This window comes from Gymnogyps californianus, chromosome 3, assembly GCF_018139145.2.
Source record: "Gymnogyps californianus isolate 813 chromosome 3, ASM1813914v2, whole genome shotgun sequence".
Lineage (NCBI taxonomy): Eukaryota > Metazoa > Chordata > Aves > Accipitriformes > Cathartidae > Gymnogyps > Gymnogyps californianus.
The window spans coordinates 68,142,448-68,165,887 of NC_059473.1; the positions used below are offsets into that span (position 1 = coordinate 68,142,448).

Genomic DNA, 23,440 nt, shown 5'->3' on the forward strand with positions numbered 1-23,440 from the left:
TGTTTTAGGAAGTCTCTTGCTGTGTTATTTACTTTGTGCTGTCCTGCTAGTTTACAGTCGAAGTAGTTGCCAGGTGAAACTGAAAGCTATTATTTCTTATTCCTATGCTGACTAATTAGTCTTTTGTTTCCTTGTATCAGAAAGTCACAGACGCAGTGAGTTTAAAGCTAATCAATTACTATACATGTATTGCATGAAATCAAACAGAAACGGCATTTAGCATGCTCACTTTCTGATCTAGCAATAGCTCTGAGCTTGTAGAGCTCCCATTAGCTTAAAGGCAGAGCACTGCATGGACCTATACAAATTTAAAGCAAACGAATTAGTATTTTCTCTAAACAAATAACAGCAATAGTTAAATTGGACATTTCAGGGCTTGACCATGCAGAACTCCTACTGAAGTCAATGGGAGATGGGCACTTGGTCCCTCCACAAGCATAGTCTGATTCACTATTTTGTTGAAACTTTGGACTTGCTATTCCATTAATTTACTGTTCTCTTTGTCTTTGTATTTACTTTCCCAGATGTTCCAGCCTATCATTTTACTTATTCTCATCCTTGTATTATTTTCATCCCTTTCATACACAACAATATTTAAACTTGTCTTCCTTTTTACACTGTTTTTTGTACTGTAAGCCATTCATCATTTACTGTTCATTGTAGTATTATTTTCAGTTTGTTTATTTTGTCCACCCTCCAAGATAAGAAGTGCAAGCGACATAGTTTCTGTAATAGCCACTGCTGTAAAAACACTGAAGACTACTTGTTTGCCAAAACCAAAACAAAACCAAAAAAACTGCAAAAAACATACCAAAAAGTCACCCAGTTGAATAGGAAACCTGCCCACCACGGTGTTCCAGGTAAGCAAACAGAAAATGATATTTCTCACTTCATCTGGTTTTATCATTTTTGAATAAAAATTTCCTGAGTGACTGGAACAAATTTAATATTCATTAATTTGCACCAAATCAGAAGCAAAACAGAAATATGCAGAGCGGGTGTGAGGAGTCTGTTCCTTTCCTCTTCCCACTCCCAGAGAAAGAATTTGTATTCTAGCCGCATATGAATAGTAAAACCACATTCGATGTGTATTCTGCAATTGTATGTCACAGCTTGTATATATTTTGCATGATTGTGATGATAATGTTTTTCAGCACTGTGTTATGTGGATTCAACACCATGGAAGGGACAAAATCAGAATGGTTGGTGTATAGAGCACTATATCTGGAAATGTGGCAAGGAGCTGGAGCCCCTCAGAATGAGATGCACAAGGAGGAGGTATCAGAGTAGGCAAGGAGTCTTCTGAGAGATGTAGGCTGGCTGCATCTAGAAAAATGGCCACACTACAGTCTGACTTGAACTGAAGAGAGTGATGCTAGTCACCTTGTCTGATGTCAAATGTCTTTTCCTAACAACCTAGTTTGTCAGATAACATTTTCCAGTCTGTAGCCGCCAGGGCTCTGGATTCTCTCTCCCGGTATCAGAACGAGTTTCAAATGAACATGGTAACTCTTGGCTTGCTGAGTGACCCCCGTCTAACCATGCCATTGGTAGCGAGCTACCATAGGTGAGGGAAGCTTGTGTACACAGGTGTGCATCAATAGTCACTGAATATTCCTGTCTTGCCTACAAGAGGCTGCACTGAGAGCGCAGGCGACTCATGATCTTTCTATCACACTGAACATAGGCAGTTCCTGCAAACAGTAGATCTCCCACTGCGAAAACCTCATCTGAAATGCCCAATGGAGCTCAGTTTTCTTTTCTGTTTTATTCCACCTATGTTGAAACCACTGAGTCCCACAAATGTGAATTGTCCAAAGGTGATCATTTACACCTAAGTGTATTAATGAATTTTTTTTGTGCAGATGCCATGATAAAAAAATCTAGTAATAAATAGTGGTAATAAATAAAGCAGCTGTTTCTGTAGCTAACAATAAGGATTCCCTTTGATTTATCATGCTAGCACTCTGTTCACTGAACCCATTCCCCAGTGAGAACAGTTCATCTCTGTGCCTGGGTTGTGCTTTGCTACCTGAAATAGTAGAGACACACCATTTTGAGGGAAGCCCCTCAGAGGGAAGCAGAGGTTGGGCAATAAAATTTATTTTATGAGAACAAAAGAAATAGTAAACTCACAATATTCAGCATGAAACAAAGCTTGTGTTTTTCTCCTTGTTTGTCTAGCTATCCCTCAGCGTACTCTGCAGGTGTAGTAACCTTGATCAGTTAAATCACTTAACCTTGATTTAATCCAAATACTTATTCCTACCAGGGGACGTTGTCATCATTATTTATTTTGTACTTGGCAAGATATGTCTCAAGGAAATGGTAATCAATATATGTGAGATTAATAGATAGCCTTGCCTGGTGTCCTGATTAAAGAGAAAGTCAGGCCCAAAGTAATTTTGAGGAGTTTCTAAGCTGCTCTAATTTATGCTCAGTTGCCTAAAAGTTAAGTTCAGCATATTAGAAACTATTATGGCAAGATATGGTCAAGCATATCATCCCTTCACAGTGAATTTCTGTAACTGTAAAGATAGTTCTCAAATCACTGGGAAAAGGCCCTTTTGCTGCTTTTCTCTCAGCAACTGCTGTAAGAAATTTCTCAGCAACTGCTTGAGAAATTCTTTTTTTTCCCCCATGGATTTGCAATTTGGACATTAAAAGTATAATAATTTGAGGCTTAAACTTGTCATATAAAATCTTAGCACGAGACTGACTTTTTGAGTTTCTCTCTGTTTTAGTGTCTCCCTTGGGGGAAGAAGAGATCATTTGGGTTTTGTTAAATGTTACTGGCTCAATCCCATAAAAGAGAAAAAAATCATACTTAAATCTGATCTGAAGGTCTGGGCTTTCATATTTTAACCCACACTTGTTTATACCTTTCTCAGCCTTGTATGTAATAAAGATGAGTAGAGAGGGTTTGATCTACACTGAGTGTATCAGTAACAGTACTACTGTAAAGTAGTAGGAAAGTTTAATACACTGAATTCATACATTGAATACATCTTGAAAGTAACTGGGAAAGATTTGCTTCTTTCTCAGAAATCAGAAAAGGTGAGGATGAACCTCTTGAGAAAAGGTGGCGATAACCTCTGCACAGGACTGGCAATTGATTTCTCACAGTGTTTTTTCTTGCATATAGCTGGAGCTTTCCTCATCCTAATTCTGTCAGGCATCAACAAAGCAAATCAAAGCTGAGACCTTTTGGAACATTTAGGGAGCTATTGCACAGGCTACAATCTGAAATTAAAGCATACCGAAGCATACAAAATCATTTTAGAAGCTCCCCACAGTCTTTGAATCTGTGATGAGCAAGGAGAATGGTGAGGACCACTGAAAACCTCAGTACAGAGAAATCTCAATGAGAAATGAGACGTGTTTTTCATGTCCTTCTGCATTCAGCTTGAAGGGAGTGATTGGAGCTGCTTATCTGTTTCACACCAGATATTGCAGAGAAGTTCACAGCCCTCCATTTTTCACTATTTTAAAAGCTGCTGAGAAAGCTAATAAAATCAGTAGGGACATCTACCCATAGCCAGAAGATAACATCTAGCCAAAGAAATAAGTGTTCTGTGTCTTGCTAAATTGAAATAATTTGGTCTCACAAAGAAATGCAATAATTATACTTGCCAAGAAAGGAAGAAGATTCTCCCCGCTCTGTTACTGGCCTGGTGGGCAAAGTCCACCTCACAGGTGAGCGAGTAAATGCAGCTGAACACGTCCACATCCTCTAGCAGGAGTGTGTGGGAGTCAGGCAGGGCAGTGCCAGACAGAACACTGCTGATTCACTAGATTCTGTCTGCCGCATAGCATCTAACTCTGAAGAGCGATAAGAAGAAGAATATAAGATTTTGCTTTTATGTGGCAACAAGCTGGATATGCCAGGTTACCTATCAGTTCAAATCTCACTTAAACCAATAGCAGATTCACAGTTCCCATTTTGGAATATTCTGGCAAATTATTAATATTCTGACAAAAATTTCATTGAATTTGAACCTCCAGATTGCCTTAATATTACATTTCTCTGAAAGATTAAATTTCTGTTTCCTGTGTTCCCAGGGAATTCATTCCATGTTCTTTCCGAAAGAAGAGATCTTGCATCTATAGCTCTAATTCTGACATTTTTACACTTGTGTAAATTGGTAGTAACTCCAATGAATTTTTATGTCATTTAGAAAATAGATGCAATTTTTTCCGTTAATGCAACCAGATAAATTCGATTAAATTTGTTTCCTATTTAGAGTCGGCTCTGAATGCCCTTACAAAATACCTCTACGAATATTTTCTTTACTGTTACTGAAAAATTCCCATGATACTAGAATGATCATCTTCTCCAGGATCAGAGATACTTCTTTCAACCAAAAATATCCATGCCTGAAGCTCCTGTTAGAGATAGAATAAGTGTCTGCTGACACATGTCACCAGTGCTTCAGAATCAAAACTAGAAGAGAGCAGGTGCTATAGTGCAGAAATATGCCTGGCAGTCGGAAAATAGAAAATTGCCAAAACCATGGCTGTCTAAATATGTGTTATAAAAAGAGATGAACTGCACTTGAACTTTGGGAGTTGTTTACGAAAACAAGCAGAGCTTCAGGATATTAGATGCCCTTCTTCTTAATCACCCCAGAATTTGATAGGTGAGTAGGAGACTTCTAAAGGCATCAGTATCGGGGACGTAATTCCCATTGGCTTACATTTCTGTCTCTGATTTAATGCCAGGGGAAGTGATATTCAAACCCAGCTTTTGCCATTACACATGCAGTTGCCTATGGGGAAAATTACAGTGGCTCTATTTAAAGTAAACATCTAAAGTATCTGCCACCGATTTCCAGTGTAACCTTGAAGAAGTGACATGACATAACACTTTGTTGTCTCTATTGCTCCACTAAATTATATACTGTTACAGAAGTGCACAATAGTAAGAGGAGACAGAATTTGTATTCCCTTCTGCGTATTTCCTGATTTATATAGCCACTCCTGAGATGTATTTGCCAGGATTACCAAGGTATGCATCATTCAGGAATCTGATGTTGTGGTTCAGTTGCTTACCGCAGCTAGAACAGCAGAACTGAAGATGCTCTAAAATGATCTTGAGCGCATACTATCAACCAGAATACACGCTACCCTGAGTATATAACTAGATTATAGCCCATGCTGAAATCATGCTCCTTTGTCTTCAGTCTTGCATGATGAAGAGAAATTTAGCAGAGGGCTTGTTTAAAATGCCCTTGCACCTTTTTTGTTGAGGTGCTGACTTTTAACACAAGCAGAGCTGATACCAGGTATGGACAAAGTACACTTTGCCTGTGGAAGCAGTGTGTCGGATGTAATAGACCTACAATAGCCTTCCTGCTTATTTTGCTGGTGCCAGGGGCCAGAAAGCCACATTTGCTGCTTTGTCTGCTGCTGTTGGAGGAGGGACAGTCTCTGTTGGATAACCTTTTTCCTCAAAAGCAAAAGTCACTACTGCTACATTTAAGGGTGTCCGGAGCAATGAGCCCAGGTTTTTAGAGCTCGCTTCACGTTTTCTTTGTCCCAACTTTTCTCTGCATTTCCCATATTAGGATGAGTTTAACATGGCCCTTTGACCTATGAGTGGGATCCAGCTCTTGTCTCCTAAGGAGCCCCTCAGTCTCACACATTTCTAATTCCTCACAGTGACAGAAATGTAGGATTTTGCCTGAGTGAAAACTCAAGCCTGGGATTTAGTCCATTGTTTTCTTTTAATTTTACTGTGTTTTACTTCAAAGAGTTCGCGTAACAAAATGAGAGGCATTGAGTTAGCAATATTAAAGACACAAGAATAATAGCCTATGCTGATGGATAGAGTAAAAAAACATGTCTTCAGAGTCTGTCTTCATTTGCAGTGGTGCAGCTGTGCTGGTTTGGGGGAGGAGGCAGCGCTGTGGCACCCAGCCTCCAGCTGTGGGCTCAGTTCTGCTCCCAGGCAGTCGGGCTTCGCTCCCAGCCATGTCAGCTGGCGTGTTGGGACGTAACCTCACAAAAGAAAGTCACACTGTTGCTTTATGAACAGGGAATTTTTAAATCCTCAGAGTCTAGGGGCTGGGGATTTTCTTCAGGAACACTCCGTCATGTACTTGGGCATCTTTGTTCAATTTTTAGATAATCTTTGAAATTTTCACAAATAGCCCAAGTCACATTATTTATGTTACATGGGAGCAGAATAAGCACCCCAGTAATGTATTCACTGAGACTTACAGCTAGCCCATATAAGGAGAAAAAATGTGTTTTCCCTGAAACCTGCTTTGGTATTTACTATAAAATCCACTCAGAGCTAAAATATTTATGCTGTGCATGGATTTTATCACAGATAAAACCTTATTGTTCTAAAGAGGAGAGTGCTGACTAAGCAAAGGATGTGTGAATCTTCATATCGTGTCCTTCATCTCACTGATCCTCTTGTCATCAGCTGCTCTGCCCACAAAAATATACATCACTCCTGCTTAGTGCATTCGAAGACACCCATCTGACAGCAGAATTTGTCCAGAGTTTTATGCTGCATGAGTCAAGTACTTTGTGGCCCTTCTCCAGGTACACGTGGGGACAAATGTTCCCTGAAATGTGAATTTTCTGACTAGGGGTGGTCTCAGTCACTGTCCACAGCCACATCCAAGCAGAACTACCTGGCAGGGCAGCGGTATGTGCATGAAGCTTCTGCCCAGGGGTCTCTCTCAGTGTGCCAAATGAAAGCAATTTAACACATAGTGCAACAGGAGAGTTACTGTGGTGGGCAGAGATGCAAGGAGCGAGCTGAGCTCCTCGTGCCTGCGGCTCAGCAGGGGGAGCAGCTAAATTTCGCTACACTGGCTTCAGGGTCTCCCGTGGACTTTCACTTGCTGCATCATTTTTGTCACATACGCTCCCTTCCCTCACCCCATGCCATCACTTGCTATGGGCACTCCCAGTGCTTTAAATCCAGGCCGAGGTGGTTTTGGACCTTCCTTGCTAGCCTTGTGCCAGGGATGAGTTTCCCTGAGCAAGGGAGATTCTCCATCCAATTTCAAGCACTTTGCTTTGCTGAGACACAAAGTATCTTAACAGACTGGAGAATCTGATCCAGAAACCTTATAAAGTAGCAGGAATATTTGGGCATATCCCAAAGAAACCATTATCACCATTCGCAGAATGCAAGACAGTAGGATTACACAGTGCCCAATAATTCTGCACTTCATAAGTGATAGCATATTTAGAATACAGAAAAAGATTTTAGGGAGGAGTGGTTTGCTTGTAGCTCTTTAAGATAGCTGTTAACAAAACTGCTGCTTTAAACAAACTGCCTTTACAAAGCAGTTTATGAGGATCAAGTTGCAAAGCTCAAAATGATCATACTAAAAAATATAACCCTGAAAACTGGGTCTGGAAGGCAACAAAGAATCTTCCTTTACAACATGGACGCTAATAAAAGAAACCTAAAATTGCCTATTGTCATAGTTTTAATATTAACACTGGCTGCTTTGGCAAGCTTTAAAGACTGGACTGCACTATAAAACCTAAAAATGTCCTGGACTTGGAGTTGTTTACACAAAATATGAGGAGATATAAAGTTACAGAGCTGGGGGTTGGAAGAGATGGCTTTAAAACCATCCTCCATGCACTGACGTCACGTGGAAGCCAGCTGCTGGGATGATGCTGAACGGAACTGTTTTTCAGTTTGCAAAAGTTGCGGAGTTATTCAAAGACAGTTGCAAATGCTGCCCCAGTTGAAAGGTTGTGTCTTGCTTAGCTTTCTTATTTCTTTTAAAGATCAAGATTCGCAGAACTGGATCCCAGCTAGCTATGCATTTCATTGCTTTCACTGCTGTTTAGAAATGGACTGAAAAACTTGTAAAGGATTTCTTATTCCATTAAAGGTATGGTTACAGTTTATTTTAAATCAGTGTTTTTGAACAGCTAAGATTAAAAAAGAAAGCAAATTACTAGTGTGGCAAACAGTTATTTAAACATCTTTAATTTTATTTATATGTAATGTGGCATTCATGTATGTTATATATTGGTCTTTACTCTTAGAGAAAGACTGTTCGTTAGTTCAGTCAGTTTCTTCAGAGCAGGCACAGATATATCAACAGAACAGGGATGACAGGTAGCATTGTGAGCACTCGAGTCTCTTTCCTTCTTTCTTTCTGTCTCTCTTCCTTTTTTCTTCCTTTCTTTCTTTTTCTTGCACTTTCATTTCTCTCTCTTTTTTCTTTCCTTTCTCTCTCTCTTTCACTCTCTCAATTGTAGTTTCTTTTTATGTATAAAGTGCACAGTATTGTGACACATGGCACACTTATAATTGAACAAATACATAAATTTACAATTTGCTTAGTCATCCAAAATACCACACTTTGTTGGAAACATAATTTAATCTTTTTTTTTTCTGTAAAATCAAGGGAAGATTTGTATATCTGAATGGTTGTGCACATCCAATCTAATTAATCTCTGTTGAAAAATAACATCTCAGCTGATGTCACTGCAGATTATTTTCAGAAGTTGATAGAGGTTGGTTGCAAACTATGTTGCATTTTTGATATGTGGGTAGAAAGGGCACGGATTAAGACATGGGGGAATAATAATATTAACATCAAGTAGTTGCATAAAACATTTTTGCTTGAAAGGAGGGAGAGCTAAAGGAAAAGTTAAGGGAAAATGCAGCTGATGTAGATAAAATTGATTATTTGCTTGAATTTAATTGCTGTAATGAGCTTCTGACCTTGTCTAGGACATGCAGAAAGTGCCAATACTGCAAGAGCACAGATACTGTTCTGATCCACACAGCAAATTATAATGTGGCATTTTACATCCCTTTGGGTTGCTTAAGCCATGTGAAATACCCATGGGGACATCTCGGTACACTATACAGACAGAGGGTATACTACCAGGACTACAAATTGGATTTTATTGCTAGTAGGGAAAAAAACAAGCAAACCCCTCCCCCCCCCCCCCCCAAAAAAAAAAACCCAAGCACCAAGGAAAAAAAAGGGGAAAGAGTAATAGAAATAGGAGTTAAAACTCTCTGAGGAATTTATCCACTGTACAATAGCAGCAAAACTGTATAGTCATCCAGCTGCTAACATCAATAAACATAAGTTTTCTTCTCAGAATTTATGTCAAGAGGAAATCAGAGAAGCATAAGAAGCAATACAAGTTTTTTGTGGATCTTAGAGCTGCAAGTGGCAATCTATAACTTCTGTAACTGACCTCTTCCAAGACTTGATTTCATTTTGATGGTGTCCAATCTCTTTTTATAATCAGAGTCCCATATGAAACAACTTGGATATTGTTAAGATGAATGCAAACATGGCAATAGTAGTTCCCAGCACTAAGAAACCACCAGGGGCCTTTTCAATGCTATACGGGTGCTTGAAAAGAGTACATATTATATGTCTATTCTTATATGTGTAAAAAAAAATATGCTATATAGTATTGACTTTCTTTCTAGTAATATGCTACTGTTTGAAGTATGGTCATTATTACTGGTAGTGCACTAGCAAAATCACCATTTGAGCAAGTTCTAGACAGATTATGCCTGCCTGTCTTGTTCATGACTTTACAGTGTTTATACCTTTTTCTATTTCTTTCTGACATGTATTTGAAGGATTCGAATGGAGCAGAGAGTTGACTTTTGTTTATTTCTCAGAGATGTCTTGAAAGGTCATAAAGACATAAATGTAGCCAAAAAAAAAAAAAAAGAGAAAAAGAAAAAAAGAAAATGACTGTACTAAAAATTGCAACCTTTGAATTAGCAAAGTGAGAAAGTATTGAAATGGTTTTAAAGTTCATTAGCAAAAGATGTTTAGATTGCAACAGGTCTTAAGTGCAGTGTAATTTTTTTGTAAGTTGTTTTTGGTCAACACTTACTGAAGTCTGGCACAAAGCTTAAACGTTGGCCTGGAGAGGTGCAGTCCCTATAGCCTGGCTGCCTTCTGTAAGAAGCCATGAGGAAACTAGTGCTTGACTTCTGTGATGAGAATGCTGCGCTGTCTTTCAGCAGCTCTTAGTTTCAAGGAGTTTTATTTTTTTATAAAGTCACCCTGTACGTTTTTAGGCAGGTGGAAGAAGAAGGGTCTGAAATCTGTTTGTAGATAGTTGAGGGACAGATTGCCATTTCAGAACTCTAAGGCAGGTGTGAGTCAGAGTCTGAAAGAGTAAGCTCCAATACCGTGTTACATGGTGACATGGTTACATCATTGTGAAATGGGCTGACAGAGATGTTTGAAGTATAGTCAGCTTGTTCTCTAAGTCAGTCCTCCGTCCAAAATTGCTTGGGGTAAACAGTTTTGCAACCCCTGAGTTAGGATTGGGCCCATGATGGCTGTCAGTTGAGAGATCCTGTAGCAGGACTTCTTATGACCCAAGGACCTGAGTAACCCATTGGGCTTCAGCTGAGTTCTTCTGCTTACTTCTTCATGAAAGAAGCTGACTCCAAGTTTGGCATCAGCTTCCCAGTCAGCTGAAATAACGCATACACTGGTAAGCAGTGATTACACAGTAGCCACAGCTGAATCAACAAGACTTGTCCAATAAAATACAGGATGGGGAAGAACTTTGCATTAAGCTCAAGAATGAATTTTCACTATATCAAAGAAAATGTGGGTGATAAAATGGGCAGTTCCTGTGAGTTGGCAATCACTGACCATCGGTCAGGGAAATGAACAAATTCCAGGAACGTAAACTGGGCTTACCCCTGGTTAACTGTCTGATAATTCATTTGCCTGCCCATACGCTTGGTTTCTGGCAGGAGACCAAAGCAATGCAGAGGCATTTTGTGACTAGAACTAGCTTCCATGTCCACCTAAGTAACACAACAGCTGGCTTTGAGAGCCAAAGTTAATAAACTCAAGTATCAATGTGTGTGTACCAGCCATTATACCACAGGAGCCATCGTAACTGAATGAATGAGTGTTATTTTGGCCTTGCTGGCATAGTAAATGTGCAGATGGTAGTGGAGTTTCTATTGTAAAGCCTAAGAAAGCAAGAGGAACACCAGGCCCATAAAATCTGTAAATGTTTTGCTCCAAAGTCGGATGAGCAGATCCAAAATATTTCCCTTAAAATATACATATTTAGTGGTTCAATTAATAATTTTTCATTCACAGATACTAAGATACTAAAGACTTCTGAAGGGGAAGGAGAAACTGAAGCACAAAGTAGTTAAATATTCTGAGCAAGGTTTTGAACTAGATTTGAGTTAGTGCTATTGGAGAATAGTTTCTAGTTTTCCCTATGCTGGTCCTGGAACGAACATTTATAGGTTTAGATTTGTAAATCCAAAATACATGAAATCTTTATAGTGACCTACAGTTCTTTATATAGTAGAATGATGCTTTCTACTGTATATATATGTTTGTTACCTGTTATTAGCTTTCCTGTCCTGTTTTCCTTCATGTATTCTAAAGCATTCATATAGCCATGAGAATTTTCTGCATGTATCAAGTTTACAGTCTTCAATTGCCAAAAGAATGTCACAGTCTTTGTCGTGCTACATGCATGTGTGAACGGAGTGCATGAGCAAACATGATACCTTTACACTTGCAGTTGTCTTTTGAACAAACGTAAAAATAGCTTTCACCCTCAAGGGCAGACGTTGCAGGATCCCAACATCCTGAAGTGCCATTCAATATCATGCAGACTTGAATTTCATTGAAAACAGGTTTATAGTGAAGAAAAATGGCAAAGATGTGAAGTGGCGATGGTACAGAGCCTGCTGTGGCAGACGTTCCTGAATTCTATGATGATGGATGCGTGTCCCTCCTCCCCTTTCCAGACTGGGCCTCTCTGCCCTTGGGTTTGTGTCCTATAACACTTAGTTCGTCCATATTCCAGTCACAGTCCAGATCTATATCATGCAATCGTGTGATGCTGTCTCCTGCAAGCACATTTCAGTTAATTATTTTGGGGTTTTGCTTGGTTGTTTTTTTCCATGAAAGCTAGAATCAAACACAAGTAAGACTTATTCTGATAAACTTCCAGGAAACATTCAGGGAAGAAAGAAAAAAAGCAGAGCTATCTTCTTGCTGCTACACAGACTGTAACCATGGACCTGCGTAAACAACTGGAGAATACTGAGAGGAACTGGAATAAAGAGAAGATGGAATTGCTGGAGAGATTTGACAATGAAAGGAAAGAATGGGAATGTCAATGGAAAGTCATGCAGAAGAAAATAGAAGAGGTACTTTGAAACAAAACTCTGAACGCTAACATTTTCACTTGGGGTGAAGTGACTAGGGGTTGCTTCAATTTATTTTTTTTCAGAATTATATTTCTTATCTGTCACTGGAAGTTTCTAATAACTGATGGTAGGATGCAAAGCCTGGTGTTAAGCAGTATTTGCAATTGCTCATTTATTAGTCATGAATACGAAGCAGGAGGTTAAATGTCACTTTGTGTGAAGTTTGCTATGATACTGTTGGCTGTATATACTGCTGCCAGTTCTGCTGGGCATGAGCCACACTGCTCATATTATACATGCTTTTTTCAAGTACTGGCTGAACAACTGCATATATGGGGTTTAGGAAAATGCATATTTAGTAACAAAAAATCTAGGTATCATAATTCTCTGGCAAAAAGTAATTAGATGGCACAGGTCTGCTGGGGTAAAAGGTAATATTAAAAAGAACGTCATACATTAAACGCTGCATGATGCAGAATCATTCTGGCTAGAACCTGCTCCATTTATGGACAGCTTTTAGTAGAAAAAACAGCTACAGTAAATAGCACGAAAGTCCTGACACTGTTTATGTTTACACATACTAACAAACACTCATTCCCTGCCATTTCTAACGCATCTTCTTCCAGAAATAGTTAAGGTAATTATTTCTTATTCTTTTATCCCCAAATTGTCCCTGCAGCAGAACCCTCTGGCACTCCGTAATGCATAAATTGAATCTGCCTTGGCAACATATAGAAGCAAGTTTTTTTCACCACTGAGCTTTCCACATTTTTCATTCTAATATACACATGGAGTAGTTTTGCTTGCTCTTTGCCAACACCGTCCTGTGGCTGAGCAACACAGGAATGTATGGCAGAGATTGCTCACATGAAAGTATGAGAAGGAAAATGATCAGAGCCAAATGCATTGCAGCCATACACTGCCCGTTAAACCAGCCTGCAGCATAACTCCATAACGTCAGCTCTCTTATATTTTACCTGCAGTTCTTGCAGACTTTATGATAGTCTTCACCACATTTTGTCTTTTGGGTTAGGACATTTCTGTGCAGTCTTACCTAATTTCACCGCCAAGGTGAGGGTGCTTCAAAAGTTAGTAATGATGTGATCTGTGTGTGTCATTGAATTCCAGTTTGTTAGGTACATGAGCTGTTTTGGAATGACGGTAATGTGCTGTGAAAAGGTATTCTGGCTATTAGTAGTTCTGACAATGGCAGCAAAGACCATGTTTTTTCCATGTTCTTTATTAGCATATGGATTAGGAAAGCGTGACAGAGACAGAAAAAGAGATAAAGAATGGAATGGGGCTGAGGGGAAGAGAATGAAGCAAATCATTGGATACTGCAGCACCAGACAAAACTGCAGATGATACCCCAAGGTTATCAGTATCCTAAGGTCCCCTCTTAAACTGTGTCTATAGCTGCCCTTGATTTCAGTTGCCTGACATTTCTTCGCCAAAAGCCACATGGCTGGAGCAAAGGGAAGATACCTTTTAAATGCCATCATCTGTAGAGGGATTTCCTCAATAGAACTTGTGCTACCATATCAGCTTGTATTTTTATTTGGTACTTTTCTCTAGCCCACCAAAACCTAACTTAATTCCTGGATTCCTCCAGGAAGACTTATGTGGTTTAGGAGATTATATTGTTCAGTTGTGAGGTGGTATCCTTCCTTCTTACTGCTATGCTGAGTCCATATGAGGCCCTCATTTCTTGGAAATGACAAAGTTCAGCCCCCAGGTTCCATGAGCAGCTGGGCTTTGGGAGTGAAAGCTGAAAGCCCAGGATGAGGTCAAGTGTCAAGTCTCTGAATGTGAGAATACTTCTAATCCACAGCACTACCCATGAAATCGCCACATGTTCTTCATGTTGTTATTCTTTTTCACTGTCCTTCCAAAAGCTGTTGTGATGGCTTTGTGCACTGCGAGAGAGCAGGCAGATGGCTATTCAGAGGTGCCTGCTCTGCGCTTTCTTAAGAGCAAGTTAAGAATGAATGTTTATAAAGAGCCGTGGGATTCTTGGCACTGGAAATGATACTGTAAGCAGAAGAGGTTTTTATGATGTTGCTATTTTTTCTAATTTATAATTTATCACAGTTCCCTAGTTTGGATGTGCTGGGTGACAGGAATTAACACCTTTTCATTTACTAATGAAGCCACTGGATCTCAGCAGATAGCATGAAAGAAGATAAGAGAGTGACAGCACATTGCTAAATAATACCATTCTGCAGTACTGGTTTATCACTCCAGTCATAGGGAAGAATTCCACTTGCCTGAGAACCAGAAGAGTCTGCTCTAGTGCAGATGGCGCTGTATGTGATGAGAATTCACTTCACCTCCTTAAACTAATATAATTTAACAGGCTGTAACATAGCCAGAGCCCTTTCCCTCTCTCACGTTCCCTCACATTCCCCATCCATCAGATCAGGGCTGTGTCCACCACATAGTGCGTTGATATTACTTGGAAGACAACCATACAGCTTCTGGCTCAAAGCAGGGCCATTGACCTCATTGAGGTCTCTTCCGATCCCATCCTATGGGTGGAAGCCATACATTAAAACCATGGCAAAGAATTTGTGAATGGTAACAGCCCTTTCCTCAACCTGTGACAATAACAGTCTGTGAACTATCACACTGTGTGACTCAACACTTTTATACTAGCACATGTATAAAATCTTTCTACTTGGTGCTACTGAGTGAAGCATCATTCAAAACAGAAGATGAATATGTTCTTTTACCATAAAGTTCATCACTGTACCATGATTTAATAGAAGGTTCTATTGTTTTTTCAGCTTTACCAGGAGGTAAAACTTAGAAGGGAGAGCAATATGAACGTCCATGATAATAAGGCCATTCAGAGCAAGATGCTGCAGCTGTCCATGCATTCCCCTACTTCGGAAGACAGTGACACAGTGGAGCTGAACTATCAACACAATGTGGCAAATGACAGGATGGAAAAAGGGAGTTTGCTCAGTAAAACAGGACATGAATGTAAAGAAACCAGAGCCAAGAGCAGAAACAATACTCTGTTAATGGACAATCTGGCCTTTGAGAACTGTGAGGAACCTGAAGACAGCCTCAGCATCAAAACTTCCAAGAAAAATGCCAAGAATTATATTGGTGATCTCAATGTAGTAAGTAAAGTATGGGCATGTTTCAGTTACAAGGGTGAGGAAAATACTGAGGCCTTTGGCATGCCAGGTTAACCTAAAGAACTGATTTTAGCTTTCCAGCAAGGCACTGTCTTGTACTTCCTCCTCAGTTTGCTATTGATGAGTGTCTTCTCACTGTTTAAATGTGTTAACAGCGTGCTCTTTACCTCTGTTCATAACCTGGGGGCATTTTTGCATTTTTCCTTGTGCTACTTTCCTCTGCTGTGAGTCTTAAATGCAAATCACCACAAGTTTCAAAATAATTCTGGAGATACCATTTAAAAGGCTTATATTAAAGGACTGTTTTTATATTTATAAAGGCTCTTAAAGAACTTGCCAGAGTCAGTGAAGAATTATGCAGCTATCAAGAGGAAATTCGAAAGAAGTCCAACCACAGAAGGTAAAAACATATTTGGACTCTTTATAGTAGAGGAAGAAAATGAATAATGAGACTATGCTCCTGTTCACTTTGAAGGGGGGGTTGCTGTTGAATTTATTAGGAGTTGGGCAGTTCCTATCCTCCTAGTGTTTCAGTGCTCAGCATAAAACATTCAAATGAAATATACTGAAATATGATACAAGTGCACATTTTACTAGCAAAATGGAGTTTATCTATAGAACCTACAAAATGAAATTAGTATTTATACGAGATGAAATTGTACTTGTTTCTAATGGCTATATACAGGATTGGGAAAGTGAACAGATATTTCTGTCTGCCCTGGTCCCATTTCCATGTAGTTCTATGCAACACTGTATGAGTTTGTTAGGCTGGGAGGTTTCTTACATTAAGCCCAGATCTAGCCTTAAGTGTGGGGGATGTGTCAGGGACTGACAATCCAAGAGTGCAAAGAAGGCAAGAGAAGGAAGAACAGCCACATGTTCGTACTAATGGAAAGATGGTAAGCCAGACCCTGAAAAGTATGGCAAATGAACATTCCGCCATCTGTTAAAAATTCAATGTTCATAGTCTCCTTTAGCAAGCTAAGCATCACTCTTCCTCTCGAGTTATGCAGAAATTCTCAGAAGGTAAGACTGAATCCGTGGTGTGACAGGGTGCACACCATGAAAGAGATTGAGAAAGGCTATGTCTCAGCTATGCTGAGACCCCATCATGGCAAGCTCTTCTCAGATGTTCCCAAAGAGCAGAGGGACTTCTTATACTCCCCCATGCAATCACTTGGCTGTCTGTCACTAATTTATTATTGTAGCTGGGTTAGTGCTTGTATCTTTAACGCAAGTAGATTCATAGCTGATGCATAGTTTCTAAATCCTGGCTGAGAAAGGTGATTTTTGAACAGATCTTAAAAGACACATTTGTACTGTTATGTGTAATGTTAGGAAACCAACACAAGGGATGCACTATGTCCTAAAGCTTTCTTCATTCAGTTCATAGTCAGGCAGACTCTCACTGGATTCATTAGAACTCACAAGATCCCACTGTCCTTACTGTAGGATAGGTAAGAAAACAAGCAATCATCTACAAAAACTCAGAAAAAGAATTTTAGTGGCAAGGGAAAAGAATACAAGATTCCCTTTGTTGAGCTTTCCTCAAATTCTTCATGTATGTTTGAAATACGCTGGGTGTATCAGCTGCAGCAAAACTGCTCCCAAATCTTTTTAAGCAGCCGGTGTTAAAACACTTGCTCATGGGGAGAATGAATCCATGCTGAGGGCCCCTGGGGGAATACCCTTATTGCTCATCCCTAAAACACCTCTCCTTTTATTTCCAGAATGAAATCACTTCCTTTCCTGGGGGAATTTGAGGAAACTCAAAACACAGTTATTCTGCCTGAGATGAACCACGTGTCTAGCAATGAATCACAGACTTCAGTTGCTTTTGAAACAGAGGAACATAATAATAGGAAGAATCTGATGAGCTCCACCAAGGCTTTGAAGGACATGTCTTATGGTGGTCTTACTGGTGACACAGGAACAGACTTCAGACCTTGGCAAAAGAAAGAAGCTCCACCAGTGCCTCCACGGAGCACTTCTCGACACCTAACAAACTCACTTTCTGCAGTCGTACAGCTTTCTGAAGCACTAATAAGAGATCCAGGCATCAAAAGCAATTGCAAGGCTCAGGACTGTAGGAGCGGAAGGAAACTGATGAATCCTTCACCTATCAACCAGAATGAAACTGCAGCAGCCTGTGCAAATGAAGGGCAGGCTGTGAAAGGTCCTGTGATGGTAACTGCTGCAATACCTGTAATCAAAAATGAGTGCAATGTACCAACAAGTTTCTGCCACAACACGTGGGCCTATGATGTGGGCAAACTTGGAAAAGACAATAAAAGTGAACCTGCCCCACTGTCAGCCCAAAAGAGTTGTTCAGATGGAAATATGGCCCAAAGCAACAAGATGCACCAGAAACAAAATCCCAGGTCTCACAGCAGCCCTTATTACAGTAATGACTTTTATGCCCCTGCTACCCTGCACAATGATCTTTTGGAAGACTCTAGGTATACCTCGGGAAAGACCCAAAGAAATGAAACTTTAGCAGCAAAGATCGATGAGTTTAACCGGACTGTATTTCACACAGATAAACGTAACAATGCTTTGCAAGAAAACCAGGTGCCTCGAACAGCATCAGAAGATCACAAACCCTGCAGCCCACTGTGTGACTCTGCTGTTAGCAGGACAGAAACTGTAAATACATCTTCTGTTTCAAATCCCAAATTCTCTGCAGCAAAGGAGCAAGAAACTAGCAACCCCAGCAAAGCTGTCAGAATGGCAGGGCAACAAAAGCAAATAAATGGACTTCCAAATACTAGTGGTTATAGGCACATGCTTCACGAGCATGACTGGAGACCAAGTAATTTATCCGGTCGCCCGCGTTCAGCTGACTCAAGGTCGAACTATGGTGTTGTTGAAAAGCTTTTGAAAAACTATGAAAAATCAACAGTGACTTCTCCATGTAATGCGAAATGCTGCAAAGATAAGTGGACACGGGCAAATTCTGAGTTCACTGATGGGGGTTGTGAGACATTGAGTCAGTATTTAGAAATGCTCCAGATTGAGCAAGGAAAGCAAGAATTTCCGAGGAATTCAGCCAGGCATATTGGGCAGCAACTCAAGCAAGGAAAAGAGAGACAGAAGTTACCAGAGGTAAGGTTCATAAGAATGGCAACAACAAAATAATTCAGTTTCATACCAAGGTTCAGATTCTAAAATGAGGCAGGCTAACGTGATATTGTAAATAATTATGTGAGGACGTGTGCCAGATTCTGGTCTCTGCTGCTGTTGTGTAAAGCTAGATTTTAACTGCAGTGCAGTTATTCAAGGATTGAACTAGTGAGAACTGCAATCAGGTTTTAACTCCCTCCCTCCTTCCTGTAGCTGATGAGTTATTTCATAAACCTTCCCAAAAGGCTCAAGCACACTTGGCCATGTCAAAATCCTAGAGGGCTTCGACAGCATTCTTCAGCATCCAGGGTGCTGCTTCGTTCAGGATTTCCTTGGAACTGCCTCTGAAAAGGGGCATTGTAGCTCCATAAAGTTTCCAGTAGTAGAGTGACCTCCTCTTACTCATGTCTCGGTTCCAGGCTTCCCCTATGTATTCAAGCATAGGCTCTCAGAAACAGAAGAGTATGGCCTGACTAATTAATTTATATTTGGCTTAATTTTATTTGCAGAAGTTTAGAAATACTGCTTTTGCCAACATTCTTTCTTAATGAAAAGAGAAACAGATGGTTTTGAAAATACACTATAAGTTGCAGGTTCTGTAAAAGGCCACAAAGAAATAACAATTTTTCCTGAAGAGCTTTTTGGCCAATGAACACAAAGAGGTATGCCCCTTAGTGTCTCAGAAAAGAGAAGGCAAATGTGTTTGGAGCTGAGAAACTTAAATGGGTTCAGACTGTCAGCTGGTATGCTTTAAACTGTCACAAATTCACAGACTTCAGTGGAACTATGTGGATTTAAACAGCTGAGAATCCGAGCATGCAGATTTTCTTCTGCATGTCTTTCTGACAGCCTTGCAGTGATGCAACACCTTGCTTTGCAGGCACATCTTTACTACAGCACAGAAAGAAAAAACCAGGAAGCTTCTGATTTCTTTTTCATCCAATGAACTTTTGATAGGAAAATAAATTTTCTTCAATGAATATGTAGGGAAGAAATAATGGCTAGATAATGACTGAGTTTACATTGATGTAAGCCCAGAATAACTTTACTAAGCCAGTTGGATTTTTTTTTCCATAGGCTCACACTTTATGTTGTAATTTCTATCTGTACAAACTAAGTGTAGAATATTGCCTGATTAGGGGCTACCATTTTAGGTCCAGCAGCATTCATGTCACAAAGATGTAAAGAACTACACATGGCGTGAGGCATTTGGTTTCTTTTCATTATTTCCAATTTACATCACCGTAGCTATGATCAAAATCTGTTGGTTTTCCTGTGTATATGAGGCTCTGCATGTAGACATGACTGCATTTATACATAACCATTCTGAATTAGTTACCAAGTGTAAACAGCTTCACATTGCACTAATGGAAACAGAGTTCTTAGCAAGATGTGACTGCTGAAATAGGATCTATCAAAAAAATACCTGAAAAGTATGCAGATCATACTCCAGTAATGTAAGACAGTATTCTGAGTTCTACGTTTAGAACAGTACACAGTGTTCATTGACAAAAAATCTTCCAAAAATGAAAAGAAATGAGCAGTGAATGTCAATTTTGGCTTGCATTAACATTTTATACCTTTCCTTGTGCCTGACACTTGTCTCCATATATTTTAAACCGCAGCTGATGCGAGAATCCCTATACATAGAAATAGCTGTTCTTTTGCATTCTGCGCATTACTGTGCTTCTTTTAATAGCTTCAGACCACCTGTTCTGAGGTCACCCCAAATGTCTTCCGACATTCCTGCTGCATTCCACAAAAGCCGTAACTTGTTAAAGCAAGGAATTGCCTTTGTCTTCTAGATATCTGTGCCAGCTAAATGTTCAAGTGGGAAGGGTTTCTCCCGGCCCGCTCGGCCAGCAAATCGACGCTTACCTTCCAGATGGGCATCCAGATCACCGTCAGCACCGCCTGCTGTGAGAAGAACAGCGTACAACTGCTCTGTCTCTTTTCGGTCAGAGACCTCAGTAGTCTGAACGCAGAGCTGGGTTGGATGGTGTTGTGAAAGCTCTACGCCTCATTATAACTGTGTTTGGTATGTGTTATAGCAACCAGTTCTACACTGTTGTATCTTGTCCAGGAGTGACCCCCACCACATGCCGGACAAAGCATTTTGAATCTTAGGTCATCATCACCATGGTCTTCAGTGTTTTTATTGAGATGAAATAACTATACCCCTGGTTTTCTCTGTTTTTTTGGTAATAGCTCACAAGGAATTTCTTTTGAATGGCATCTTCCTTAATTTGCCAATCAATTTTGAGTTGAAACAATGTATAGTGCTGTATATTCTGACTCTTCTGCAAACAGCAGAACGTGAAGCTGTATGCATGATCGTGTGTTCGTAGGTGCATGTGTTGGACTAGGAAGTATAGAGGTCTGTATTTAGAAGAGACAAACTGTGCTAGTGTTGATATTGAAATTACAACCTATATGCGTACATATATATATACTTTGTGTTTATTTTAAAAAGTTTGAAATATACAGTCCTGATGACATTTATATTTTGTATATCTTTTACATAGGTTCACAGGTGTAGTATTTAATGTACAAAAACTAAATATGCATTTTTGTGACTGATTGCAGCGATAATGCCTTGCACAATATGTATCTGAAGCAGACTAACTTGACTGATTCGTCAGTCATGCTTCATGGCATCCTCGTTTGGTTTCCTAACCCTTATGATGCTAGGTCAAAATACCCAAACATATTTTTTCTGAATTAAAATACTATATGATTTGTAATACATTAGCCTTTTTCAGCACCAGAGACATTCCTGAAATGTTCCAATCCCTTTAAAAAGCTTAAATGTGCCATTATATGTATAGCATACTGTAAACACTTCAGTAGTTTCAACTAGTGTAACATACAATTTATGAAGGGAAGAAAAGGGTTGTATATGCTCAATTCTGTAAAACTTATTTTTCCTTCTAGCATTATACATTGAGGTTTGGCAAAGTCAGATAACAATGGACTTGTTTACTTTCACTCAAGGCAGGAGAACAAGGACCGTTGTTCCCAGTGCTGCAGCCACACTCCTTTTTTACTCTTCTCCTAGACTAGAGTGCCTGAGCCACTTGCTAATTTACTGCTCCCGGACTGACTCGTGGCAGTCAGTTATGAAGTTTACTTGCACTCTGGGAACCAGCTGCATCTAGTACGGAAATATTGCATCGAGGTATGATCACAATGGTGCCCGAAATCCTAGACACATGGCGTTGGAAGTATGTTTTTGCCATCACTTGACTTGGTATTATGGGCCATCTGAATGACGTGCACAGAGCCTGGCTTGTTCCTTCCCACAGCGTGAAAGAAATATGGATGCTACCCAGACTCTTGCTGAACTTTCAGAAAGACAGTGTCCTTCATCCTGGAATTTTTGCACCCTTCTCTAGGCTGTTGCTGGATGCATAGTGCAGTAATGATGATAAATGTTACCTTTAAACAGCATGTCTAGGTTAAAAGGAGTAAAGAGGCACTTCTTCAACATCAGCCTGATCTTGTCTTGCAACTTTTCTTCTTCTCCTGGAGAAACATAGTGTGTTCAAAGGAATGTCAAAAATCATCCCAGGACCCTTTAATGTGCACATCTTCTTATGTGAATGTAAAAAGGATTTCAGAGAGAGTGTAGGCTTTTGTCCTAGTGAATTGTATATGTGGCAATATAGGGAAAATTAATTGTGCTTAATTTGATAGTGATCTATTGTCCTACTCCAGTCATGTTGAGAATCCACGCCTTTTTCCTTCCTTTTAGGGCCTGATTCTTCTTTCCTCTGCACAACTTTGGTTTTGCAGAGAGAGAAAACAGGAGGCCATGTGTTCTGAGCAATATAGCCTGTATGGTAGTATCAGCAGCTGTTCAGGCATGCCAGTATTGGAGCGAGCAGGCATTAGAGCCATAAATCCCACCTTATCATGCCATTGTGGCTGCCTGCATGGCACAAACACACTCAGAGTAATTTGCTCAATCTAGACTTCTGGTCCTTTCTAGGTGTGAGTGGTGGGAATATCCCACAACCATATATGAAGGCTTCAAACAGATCAACAATTCATCAGAATTTACTCAGACATTATTGCAAAGTTATTACTGGAAAAGATACAAGGACAGAAAATCTTGAAGAAAATCCTGAAGAAAATTTATACAGCTTGGAGAGAGACAAAAATCTGTGTGCTCGAGTGAAAAATCAAGAGTACTATAAATTTGCCTGTTTGCCCTAATTTAGAGATTGCACTCCATTAACTTCCTTAGAACTAGAAAAATTAGAGATGATTCACAGTGAATTTGGAACACGGCTTAAGATTCTAGCTATCTGTGGAAATTAGCAAACCAAAATGCCTCGCAAATTGACCTTTTAAATGCCTAAGTAGCTGAGCAGCTTTAAATGCCTAAGGCTGAGGAAAGGGTAATATGAGAGAATTTTAAAAAAATATGGTTCTTAATTTCAGTCAGTGTTGACTGCAATTAAACTTCTTTAAATTACCTTCATGGTAAAATTAAGCAGTTTTGTTCTGAAAAATGGTGGTGCACGTTTGTTTGGAGTATGTAACTACGAAAGCATTTCCCTTGATTAGTCAGTGAAGATATTTCTTTAGTTCCCTTCCGTTTCTTTGATCGCCTTTGACATATTTCACATCATTGTTGAATAACAGAGAAAGGATCAAATATCTACAACATTCCCTGATGTATGTAAGTTTAATGAACAGGAGGTTTTTGAAATAAACTAATAGGTCAAGGACAAGTCCATTTTGTCAAAATTTTCTGTGTCCGTCTAATTACAGACCTTGGTTCTGATGCCCAAAAATATCAAAACTGGTGATTTTGGTCTGCAGGTGGCTAGTTGGACATACCAATTTTAGAAAATTGCCACTGACACTGTTTAAATATTCTCTTCAACTGCACCTGTATCAGGGCCAGTGCACTGTGGTGAATATTTTAGTTCCCAGAACTGTGATTACTGAACCATAGTAATGGCTTCTTTATTGCACTTATTTGCTA

General features: G+C 39.7%; 1 protein-coding gene across 2 annotated transcripts; it reads left to right on the forward strand.

The window, feature by feature from the left end:
• The first annotated feature begins 638 nt into the window (after positions 1–638).
• KIAA0408 (KIAA0408 ortholog) lies at positions 639–23,172 on the forward strand. 2 transcript variants are annotated; one of them, XM_050894799.1, is made up of 7 exons: positions 639–860; positions 7,768–7,874; positions 11,977–12,175; positions 14,962–15,303; positions 15,642–15,721; positions 17,052–18,426; positions 20,250–23,172. In XM_050894799.1, exons 3-7 carry the CDS (start codon positions 12,041–12,043, stop codon positions 20,421–20,423), a joined length of 2,106 nt encoding a protein of 701 aa, XP_050750756.1. In that variant the 5' UTR covers positions 639–860; positions 7,768–7,874; positions 11,977–12,040; the 3' UTR covers positions 20,424–23,172. The 2 variants fall into 2 exon arrangements, with proteins under 2 accessions (XP_050750756.1, XP_050750757.1); XM_050894800.1 differs by lacking the exon at positions 639–860 and having other exon boundaries at positions 7,665–7,874.
• The last annotated feature ends 268 nt before the right edge of the window (positions 23,173–23,440 follow it).

What these genes read in the sequence shown, in the direction of transcription:
- KIAA0408 (XM_050894799.1), top strand. Translation starts at nt 12,041, where the DNA reads ATGGACCTGCGTAAACAACTGGAGAATACTGAGAGGAACTGGAATAAA. An exon ending in TGCAGAAGAAAATAGAAGAG is followed by an intron (nt 12,176 to 14,961) that starts GTACTTTGAAAC and finishes TTGTTTTTTCAG; the next exon opens with CTTTACCAGGAGGTAAAACT. An exon ending in ATATTGGTGATCTCAATGTA is followed by an intron (nt 15,304 to 15,641) that starts GTAAGTAAAGTA and finishes ATATTTATAAAG; the next exon opens with GCTCTTAAAGAACTTGCCAG.